Consider the following 11,809-nt stretch of genomic DNA (forward strand, 5'->3'; position numbering starts at 1 on the left):
TGTCAAATACATGTACATTTATAGCAAACACTGTAGGTAGGTATGGGCCTCAACAAATATAAACAGTACATGACACAACTTCTTATACTACAGCATAAGAGCCATGGCAGCAACAGATTTCTCAGGCCTTGGACCCTATGTTTGTGGGTCAGTACATTACAGGAGCTATTAAACCCTGTGTGTGCAAGGAAATGAGTGATATGTGGCTCTGATGAGCAAAAATGTTTTGTTATGGCATAAAAATCTGTTAATGAAAAAAAGTATAGAAGTATGCTTTATGGTCAATGTATCATTTTGGCTTCCAAACAAAAGGGTTATTATTACAGCAAACGCATCAAGACCGAGAAGAAGATCAGACTCAGTTTTAGTGTGTTAAAGAAAAAAAAAGTATTTTAAGCTCTGATGCTTCCACTGCATCTCTCTGTTCTGACTTTAGACTTTCTATTGGCAGCAGTTAGAGGATATAACCTTTGGTGTTGCAAGCTGGTATAGATCCTTTCAAGAAAAATAAAACCAATGATCATCCTAATTTAGTGAAAAAGTAGTTTAAGTTTATTTTTCCTACTCAAAAAGATAGGCTTAACCATCAGGCTGAGGATTTAAATCATACATAGGCGTGATGGATGGACATGGGGGGGGGGGGGGGGGTAAAACAGAAGATTATGGTATCGTACATGTATCATTCAATGCACACAATGGTTAAAGTGTGTGAAAACACATATCTTTAATGATTAAAGGGTCTTATAACAGTCCTTAGTGTTTTAGGAAAATAGCTGTGCTCCTGATGTTATTCAACTCCACCTGTCAGGGTTCTTGTCGAGCTTACATTGATCAAAACAACTGTGAATTATAAAATAGCGTTGTATGAAGTTCTTGTTTCTTTTATGAATAAAAACATTTTTATGCCACACATGACAGACTTTGGGTTATTTAGGAGATTATTAGGGATGTACAGCTAGTTGGGTAATACTATTCTAAACCTGTGCTGTTTTACTTTATGTACTGACTTTATAGAGTCAAACTTATAATGTTGTTAGAAAAGGATAATGAGAAATTAATGCAATAATGCTTTTCACACTGGTAACGCGTTTATTATGGTTGAATAAAAAAAAAAAAAAATTCAGAAAGTTTTAACTATGGCTTTTTAAAAAACAGAAACTAAAGTAACTCAGACCCTGGTAGTTGGGATGAATGGTTAAAGTATACATGAGTGTGAGGTCACATAATGAACCTCATGTGGGTGCAGACCCCCTTTGGCCTCTTTGTGACTGAAAATTAGAGTCAGCTAGTGTTTTAAGAAAATGCAGATGTGATATCAGAAATACAAGAAGGGTGTAAGAACTCTTTTTTCCCCTTAGATGGGAAAATACACACCTACTGCTTTAACCATAGTTTTTTTGCTTGGCCATAGTGTTTGTGATGTTTTATGAATAAAAAAGATGTTTAAACATTTTTTTTTTTTTTTTTTGAAGAGACCTCTCTAGTTGGACATGACAGGTTTTCTGTTCATGCTTTTCCTACACATGACTCTGATCAGGATTATTTTATGCAGTCTGTTTTTCCATGATCACTGTGATACATACATGACTAGATTATGAGGTTAACAGCATACCTGTCAAGTCTCCCGTTTTGGCCGGGAAATTCCCGTATTTTACCCCTCTGTCCCGGCGTCATCCCGTATTTTTATTTTCCCGTATTTTCAGTTTTCAATTTTCAATTTCTTTTAAAGCATTCCTGTGCCGCTCCAAACTGAATTGTACGGTGGCCCAGAGGTGTCAGGTCAAATACAAAAGCCGCAACACGAATACGAAAGCCACAACGGAAGTGACTCAACATAAGCTTTTTTTTTTTTTTTTCCCCAGAACTTTCAATAAAGACGGTAACTGTAATGAACAACTCAAGGAGTCTATGGAGACGATTTAAACAATTTTGCCAAAGCATAGAATATATTTGAAGTTATAGCTTCCAATTCGGGAGTTTCTGAGCGATCAATTCTCCGTTTTTTGCACCATACTGTCGCCAAGCAACTCAAGTTATCTGAAATTGCTTCATTGTGTTGCAGAGAGAAGCCGACTCACACAGCCACCTTTCATGCCGAAGCCCTGCTGGGACTTAAGCCTTTACTTTTCATAAACTTGACAGATTTTCTCAGGTAGCTCATGGCACCTGTGTGATAAAGCACGTCACCAAATTCAGAAACTATTTCCTCCGAAACTGCCAGTTATTTAAATCTTTGCCTCTTATAAAGTTCTCTGTCTGTGTTGCGGTGCTAATGACACGTTCTGTCTTCAGGACTTTGCTGCGCGCTTCCTGGTGTGTGACGCAGTGATGCACCGCCAGCTCACCTGTGCAGGTCTCCCTCTGCATCTTCTCCCGTATCCTTTCCCCGAATATAGCAGGCGAGGAAAAGAAACACACGGTTTACCTCCGATGTTAGCGATCAGGTCCTTTGCCTTGCCTGTTTCGAAAGATCCATTCTCCATTTGGCCATTTGTTTTTTTTTTTGGGGGGGGGGGGGGGGGGGGGGGGGTCAGGCTAGTTTATATGTCACTGTGTGATGATTGTTGTTTTTATCAGCTGATAACTGATCATTGTGTCATTGGTAACGGAAAATGAGTTAGTGCACAGGTCTTGGCCTGCGCGGCAGCTGTTCAGTGCATTGTGAGATTTGTAGTATACGGTGGGAACGCAATTTACCCGCTGGCCATTAATAATAGCGATATGACATAATCTTGTGGACGTATAAAATTATATCGCGACCCAGATGTGGCCCGCGGACCTTGAGTCTGACACATGTGCTCTAGCTGCTGCGTCTCTCGACTCTATCGTCTGTCAGCAACCAAAGCTTCTCTTCGCGTTGTTTCATTCAACAGGCACTGTTACTTATGTTGCAGGTTGCGTCACTTCCGTTGTGGTTTTCTATTTCCATTTTGGCTTTTGTATTTGTGTTGCGGCTTTTGTATTTGACCTGACACCTCTGGGCCACTGTAGAATTGTCACTATCTCTAGGTTAGTGCTGACAGCCGGAACAACCCCATAAAAACAACTGGACCTCAGTGCGAGTTCGGTGACGTATTTCTGGTTTAGTTTAGCAGCGTAAACAAAGCCGCGCTAAGGCTCAGTGTTGCCAACGTAGCGTTTTTTTTTTTGTTTTTGTTTTTTTTGCCCCATAAAGCGATATAGCGACAGCGAAATCCTCCACTGTCACCATGTTTTGTGTATATAAAGCCTTCTTACTGCATCCCTTCGTACGCTTTGGCATCGCCCAGACCTCACTTTGTCTCCACCCTCCAACTCCCAGAACTCACTTAAACACCGAGCCTGCCCACCTGCTCCCATCCCCGGACCTCGCTTCGGCCTTTATCAACCTTTGAGACAGGTGACAGCGAGTTTTCTTACACAAGTTGGCAACAGTGGCCCAGATAAAGGAGGAGAGCTGAACGTAGCTAGCAGTCTCACCCCACAGTGTTTTCGTTAAATTTGATATTCTGACATTAAACAATATGGGACAAAATTGATGTATGTAATGTGGGTCTAGGCAAAGCATTAAAGTTAAGTCATAAAGTTTATTTGTAGTTCTAAACATATTTATGGTGGAGTTTTTTTCTTCAATTTTTGTCTCTCCAAAGATGTTTTTTCGCTCCTGCAGCCTCAGTTGCAACTACAGTACATCCAAATGAACAATTATGTAAATTAGGTGATGACGTCCTATAGTGACCTCTATTTTCAGCAGCGGAAAATTTCCCGTATTTTTAAATACAAAACTTGACAGGTATGGTTAACAGTGACTTTTATTTCAATAGCATAAAAAGCACAATACAGAGAATGCATCACACACATAATCTGTGTCTGCCACTCCAATAGTTTTCCATCATGACAAGCTCTGCGACTACAATATCGTAGCTAAACTCACTTATCAAAGGGCATGACAGTTCGTGTATCGTTATGTTGATGTTTAATGATAGTCTCAATTGATGATGTTTGCCCTACACATGTGAGAATGGCATGTGTAATATCATCAAAACATAAGGTGTTTTCTAACATACTCAAAAGCTGAGCTGTCCACTGAATAAAAATTTAACCTCTTTGCTAGAAACCACACACATCATAATTTCGCATCGCTAAATTTATACACATGCCCACTACGGCTTTTTTGTATTCTAATTTAAACTCATTCTCTCCACGTTTCTCTTTGTTGGGGAGCACACATCAACATACCTTCAAAAGTCCCTATACAGGCCAGCTGTGGAAAGGCCTCCATGGTTGATGTGCGGGTACAGAGGACGGTGAAGATGCGGCAGTGATGGCTGCTGTAGAATGATCAGTAGGTCCTTATATCACATTGTCCCCCATAGAAACACAAACCCCTAGGAGGAGACGCGACTGAACAACGGCCACATGTCGGATAGTGATACGGATATGTGCTGAGGTGATGCAGCAGGGGGGACAGTGTCTGCTGATGATATTGTTTGACCACCGGTTAGATATTGCATAAAAGATATGATACAACAGTTGGGGGGATAGCTGTCAGTCTGCAGGTGGGTGGGTGAGTGGGGTAGGGGGTGCTAGTTCAGTTTTGAGGGGGGCATGGCCATATAAAAAATGAGGAAGTTATGAAAAAGAGAAAGTTGGGGTGGAGTGGAGTGGGGGGGGGCAGTAAAAAGTATACTCTTATACTACTATGATCTCACATGTTGGAATACTTATGTTACAGACAAAAAAACACAGAGACAAACAAAACAAAACAGAAACTACCAGAGAAAGACAAAACCACCACAAAACAATAACAAAACACTGAGACACATAACCTCCACTTAGATTTAAAAAAAAAACACCACAAGGACACAAAAACCATCACAAAACAACAAAAGACAGAGACACAAAGGGACATAAAACAATACAAATTAATAAAACACCATAAAAAACACAAACTCAAAAATACCACAAAGAGACAATAAAACACCATGAAGAGGCACAAAAAACACATAAACATAACACAGAGACACGAAACGTCACAGTGTCACTTTTTGTCTTCAGTGTGGTTTGCAGTGAGAAGGCATGTCTGGGTCAGTTGATGTTGAGCTGTTTTTTGTCTCCAGATGCCATGGCTGTGCGGTGACGCCACCATGATGGAGATGATTGAGAAAAAGAGAGTTTTATGTCGAGAGATCAAAGCTCGTCAACGGCCAGATAAGAATCTGTGCAAACAGGACAGTATGCCTATCCTGCCCAGCTGGAAGAGGAAGCAGCCGCCGCCATATTCGGCTCCACCCACCGCTGCCGGGCACGCCGCCACTGTGTTCTGGGACACCGCCATCTGAAAGACAAATACTCACACCATGATAATGATCACCCTCCACTGAACACTTTAACATGATCAGAATATGTTTTTCACTCATTGTTTTATTGAGAATATCAACAGATCCACTGCTGACAGTCATCTGACTGAACTTCTCTCTGCCCCTCTGAGTATTTTCACATTTATAAATGAAATGAAGTTATAATGATTCTAAGCTTCTTTGCTCCCTAAAGTCCTAATTTACTTTCTGTCAATCCTGTTTGAGCTGACAGGAAAAACTGAAACTTTCAGACCAAAAGAAAAAATCAAAAGGCATGAACCAGAAAAGATATTTCATCAAAGAAATCAGTGAACTGTTCAAAATACTACATATACGTGTTTTGTTATCAAAGAAAATTTCAGCCAATTAATGACTATCTTGAGATGTATTACCTTAAGTTTTAAAAAGAGCAAACAAATATCATGCTGACTCACAAATGGACCTGATGTGGGGCCAAACCTGAAGGTCTGTCCACCACCAGAGAAATCAATTAATATTTTAATCTGGACATGGGTCAGTAATACACACACACACACACACACACACACACACACACACACACACAGCCTTTCAATAACTGTTAAGACCCCCAAAGTTTAACTGACAGGAAAAGTCAGGTAGACAAATACTCACTGTCTGAATCAGTGTTTTAAAAAGGGAAAAAAGTACCATGAGTAAGATGTCATATGGATGATTTATTATGTGTTCACATAAAAGGGGTGAAATTCCTCATTGCTCTGAATTTTAGCTCTGTTAGTGGGTTAACAGCTCTGTCTGTGGGTTAACAGGAAGTTGCCCCTGAAGTTATCAGATAAGCTAGTCACCTTGTACGCAGTACAGCACACCTTCAAATCATCCCAATTAATGAGGACTTCAAATGTCCTGACTGCAATGGTTTAAAGTTGATTCCACAGACACACACACACACACACACGCAAATGCACACTCATGCAGGTGTTTTCCTGCCATCCAATCACAGTCCAGGGAGGCGTGGTCATCCAAGTGTAGCATCGCTTTCTGTCGTCTTTCTACTTGTTATTTTTCTATCTGTAAATGATTCAGATGGGTTTTTTTAAAGTCTGACAGTTGTGTAGCAGAAAAAATTATTTATAAACTGTGTAAAAAGAAGGCCAGAAATGTTGCTTAATTGTGTTTTTATATTTAAAAAATAAAAGACTCGTTCATCTGTGTGTGACAGAAATGCCAGGATGTGACCATGTTTTTATATTTAGAACACTTTTATTCAGATGAAAAATGCTATTTTGAAGAGATAATATTTTGCCAGGTTGTTTGTTAGTTTGGTCTCATCCACTGCCCCTGACTGGACTCCAGTGTGACTCCAGTTCATCTCAAGTTTAACTACAGATGACCTCCAATTTAACTCTAGTTTAACTCCAGTCTGTCTCCAATTTCCCTCAATTTAACTCCTGTTTAACCTCTGACAGTTTTAGGGTGTTTTCACACCTGCGGTGTTTAGTTAATTTAACGCAAACTTTGGTTCGTTTTCCTCCATGCTGCAGTTCGCTGCAGGTGTGAACTCAGTGATCGCATTTCCGTGCAGACCAAATCAATCAAATCAGTCACTGATACCATTTGGAGGGAGTGGTCTTGGTCTGGTTCCAGATGAGCTCTAGTGCAGTTTATGTTGTGAATATGATCCAACCACAATCCAACACAACCAGCTATACACTGCAAGTTTGAGCCAAACAGCCTCCCATAGCCAGGTACACTTGGCGTTCTGGGATCCAGCAGGGATGTGCACAGTACACAAACGGTCAGTATGGGCTGGCAGCTAACTGTAACATAAATGTAAATTCTCCATATTATTCACTAGGCCAGAATGCAGTAACTTGTTTATGGAATTATATTTATGTCTTAAGTCAAGTGTGAGAAAAAACATAATCAGAGCAAATAATTTAAGTTCATGGGTGCAAATTTCTTTGTGTGTAAGTTCAACAACCTGCACACAAAACTTCTTTGTGCGCGTGGCTGCAGAGTTCTATCACACATGAGTGTCTGCTGTGTGCACTGCTTGAAGCAACTGACTTTTGACTGTTTGGGCAGAGTGTAATATGATTGGTCACTTTTATGGTCAGCTCAGGTTACTGCGTTAAACTGATTTGCACCGTGGCAGGAACATACAAGCTGTTTCAGTAGGGGAAATACTGACAGCTGTCAATGGATTGCTTTAATGCTGAATAAATCTTTAAAACCAAAGGATTCAAAGGCAAGTTCTGAAGTCTCTGCACTCATGTTGTACAGCATCACATACCTTAACATCTGACACCATGTTTCTGAGGTTTGTAGGGCTGAGTACAAGAACTTAAGTTTTATCTGAATTTAGAAGCAGGAAATTAGAGGTCATCCAGGCCTTTATGTCTTTAAGACATCCCTGCAGCTTAACTAATTGATGTGTGACATCTGGCTTCATGGACAAATAAAGCTGGGTATCATCTGCATAATAATAAAAATGTATACAATTAGGTACTGGCAATCAACAATTAAAAATCAAAATATAATGTGGAAAATTGTCACAGTAACTGTCAGAATGCTCGAAGCACAGGTCGAGGAGGAGGATTAGCTGCAATCTTCAATTCCAGCTTATTAATTAATCAAAGACCCAGACAAAGTTTTCATTCTTTTGAAAGCCTGACTCTTAGTCTTGTCCATCCTAATTGGGAAAATCAAAAACCTGTTTTATTTGTTATTATCTATCGTCCACCTGGTCCTTACTCAGAGTTTCTGTCTGATTTCTCAGACTTTTTATCTGATTTAGTGCTCAGTTCAGATAAAATAATTATAGTGGGTGATTTTAACATCCATGTAGATGCTGAGAATGACAGCCTGAACACTGCAATTAATCTATTGTTAGATTCAATTGGCTTCTCTCAAAATGTAAAGGAGCCCACCCACCACTTTAATCATACTCTGGATCTTGTCCTAACATATGGCATAGAAACTGAAGACTTAACAGTATTCCCTGAAAGCCCCCTCCTGTCTGATCATTTCTTAGTAACATTTACATTTACTTTAATGGATTACACAGCAGTGGGGAATAAGTTTTATTACAGTAGAAGTCTTTCTGAAAGTGCTGTAACTAAGTTTAAGGATCTAATTCCTTCATTGTTATGCTCTTCAGTGCCAACACAGTACAGAGCAGCTACCTAAACTCTGCTCCCAGTGAGGTCGATTATCTCGTAATTAGTTTTACATCCTCACTGCGTATAACTTTGGATACTGTGGCTCCTCTGAAAAGGAAAGCTTCAAATCAGAAGTGCCTGACTCCGTGGTATAATTCACAAACACACAGCTTAAAGCAGATAACCTGAAAGCTGGAGAGGGAATGGCGTCTCACTAAATTAGAAGATGCTCATTTAGCCTGGAAAAAGAGTTTGTTGCTCTATAAAAAAGCCCTCCGTAAAGCTAGGACATCTTACTATTCATCATTAATTGAAGAAAATAAGAACAACCCCAGGTTTGTTTTCAGCACTGTAGCCAGGCTGACAAAGAGTCAGAGCTCTGTAGAGCCGAGTATTCCTTTCACTTTAACTAGTAGTGATTTCATGGATTTCTTTACAAATAAAATTTTAGACATTAGAGAAAAAATTATTCATAACCATCTCAAAGATTATTCTTCATGTTCGGCTGCTTTCAGCACTGCTGGTATTTGTTTAGACTCTTTTGCTCCAGTTGATCTTTCAGAGTTAACTTCAATAGTTGCTTCCTCCAAACCAGCAACATGTTTGTTAGATCCCATTCCTACTAGACTGTTCAAAGAAGTCTTTCCAATTATTGATGCTTCAATCTTAAAAATGATCAATCAGTCTTTATTAGTTGGCTATGTACCACAGACCTTCAAGGTGGCTGTAATTAAACCTCTACTTAAAAAGCCATCACTGACCCAGCTGTCTTAGCTAATTATAGGCCAATCTCCAACCTTCCTTTTCTCTCAAAGAGTCTTGAAAGAGTAGTTGTAAAACAGCTAACTGATCATCTGCAGAGGAACGGTTTATTTGAAGAGTTTCAGTCAGGTTTCAGAATTCATCACAGTACAGAAACAGCATTACTGAAGGTTACAAATGATCTTCTTACAGCCTCTGACAGTGGACTCATCTCTGTTCTTGTCCTGTTGGACCTCAGTGCAGCTTTTGATACTGTTGACCATAACATTTTATTACAGAGATTAGAGCTTGCTATAGGTATTAAAGGTACTGCACTGCAGTGGTTTGAATCATATTTATCTCATAGACTCCAATTTGTTCATGTAAATGGGGAGTCTTCTTCACACACTAAGGTTAATTATGGAGTTCCACAGGGTTCTGTGCTAGGACCAATTTTATTTACATTATACATGCTTCCCTTAGGCAGTATTATTAGAAAGCACTGCATCAATTTTCATTGTTATGCAGATGATACTCAGCTTTACCTATCAATGAAGCCAGATGACACACATCAATTAGTCAAACTGCAGGAATGTCTTAAAGATATTAAGGCCTGGATGACCTTTAATTTCTGCTTCTAAATTCAGATAAAACTGAAATTCTTGTTCTCGGCCCCACAAATCTTAGAAACATGGTGTCTAACCAGATACTTACTCTGGATGGCATTACTTTGGCCTCCAGTAACACTGTGAGAAATCTTGGAGTCATTTTTGACCAGGATATGTCCTTCAATGCACATATTAAACAAATATGTAGGACCGCTTTTTTGCATTTGCGCAATATTTCTAAAATTAGAAACATCCTTTCTCTCAGAGTGATGCTGAAAAGCTAATTCATGCATTTATTACTTCTAGGGTGGACTATTGTAATTCATTATTATCAGGCTGTCCTAAAAGCTCCCTGAAAAGCCTTCAGCTGATCCAAAATGCTGCAGCTAGAGTACTGACAGGGACTAGAAAGAGAGAGCATATTTCTCCCATATTGGCTTCTCTTCATTGGCTCCCTGTTAAATCTAAAATAGAATTTAAAATTCTTCTCCTCACATACAAGGTCTTGAATAATCAGGCACCATCTTATCTCAAAGACCTCATAGTACCATATCACCACAATAGAGCACTTCGCTCTCAGACTGCTGGCTTACTTGTGGTTCCTAGGATACTTAAGAGTAGAATGGGAGGCAGAGCCTTCAGCTTTCAGGCGCCTCTTCTGTGGAACCAGCTTCCAGCTTGGATTCGGGAGACAGACACCCTCTCTATTTTTAGGATTAGGCTTAAAACTTTCCTTTATGATAAAGCTTATAGTTAGGGCTGGATCAGGTGACCCTGAACCATCCCTTAGTTATGCTGCTATAGGCCTAGTCTGCTGGGGGGTTCACATAATGCACTGTTTCTTCTCATTCACCTTATTTACTTTGTTTATACTCCACTCTGCATTTAATCATTAATTGATATTAATCTCTGGCTCTCTTCCACAGCATGTCTTTCTCTCCCCTCAGCCCAACCGGTCGCGGCAGATGACTGCCCCTCCCTGAGCCTGGTTCTGCTGGAGGTTTCTTCCTGTTAAAAGGGAGTTTTTCCTTTCCACTGTCGCCAAGTGCTTGCTCATAGGGGGTCGTTTTGACTGTTGGGTTTTCTCTGTATTATTGTAGGGTCTTTACCCACAATACAAAGCGCCTTGAGGCGACAGTTTGTTGTGATTTGGCGCTATATAAATAAAATTGAATTGAATTGAAAAAATTGCTTTACTGAAATCAAGAGAGCACCAAATACATACACAAAATTTCAGCCCAGTATCTCAAATCGTCTTTGAGCTATCGCATATCAAAGTAACCCCCTGCCTGCACCTTGGTAAAACTGCTGGAACAGTGGTTTTTAGGCCCCCTTGCGCAAAAAAGTAAACAAGATAGCCATGGTTTTTGTCTGTATTCCTGTCAGTCATACCCTCTTGTGTACATAAAATCAAATATCACTTAATTAGAAGGAATATTTATAAAGTTATGGCCTTGAAAAAAATACCTTCCTGGTCAATTGCCCCAGTCATGCTTTAGACAAAATAGCATTTTTGAAAGATCCCTACACAAAATGTGTGCACAGTTGAAGCTGGAAACCACTATTTACTCAATTAAACATGTAAGGAGAGTTAGCCTATTTTTTTTTTTAATTTATTTAACCAAACCTTTAAGATATTAACATCTAAATATGCTTTCAGGACATTTTTCTGCCCTCACCAAATCGTTCAGATCAGTCATTTTTTGAAAGAAGCCTATGAAAATTGGGGGGGGGGGGGTTGAGGGTAAGGGATAAGGGTACTTTCCCATCACTGTTATTACCATCTTCATTATTCAGGCTTAATTTATGCTTCAGCAGGAAACCTACGCCATAACTACGTTATAACCACAAACCTTCCTGCATCCTATGCCATAACCATCACATAACATGACGTGCACCTCCCAAGAAATGCAACTACATGTCGGGTTGATTGTGGCGTGCTCAGCACCGTCAGTTCCACTCGTGGGTTTCTGGCTACTTT

General features: G+C 39.8%; 1 protein-coding gene across 1 annotated transcript in view; it reads left to right on the plus strand.

Moving 5' to 3' along the window:
- Window positions 1-6,462, plus strand: part of nyap2a (neuronal tyrosine-phosphorylated phosphoinositide-3-kinase adaptor 2a) — a 55,273-nt gene extending 48,811 nt beyond the window's left edge. Inside the window, exon 7 of the mRNA XM_030743584.1 lies at window positions 5,100-6,462. Coding sequence (XP_030599444.1) covers window positions 5,100-5,321 — 222 coding nt within the window. The 3' untranslated portion in view covers window positions 5,322-6,462. The remainder of the gene's footprint in view (window positions 1-5,099) is intronic.
- Window positions 6,463-11,809: the final 5,347 nt, after the last annotated feature.

Source organism: Archocentrus centrarchus, chromosome 13 (genome assembly GCF_007364275.1).
Source record: "Archocentrus centrarchus isolate MPI-CPG fArcCen1 chromosome 13, fArcCen1, whole genome shotgun sequence".
In the NCBI taxonomy this organism is placed as follows: Eukaryota; Metazoa; Chordata; class Actinopteri; order Cichliformes; family Cichlidae; genus Archocentrus; species Archocentrus centrarchus.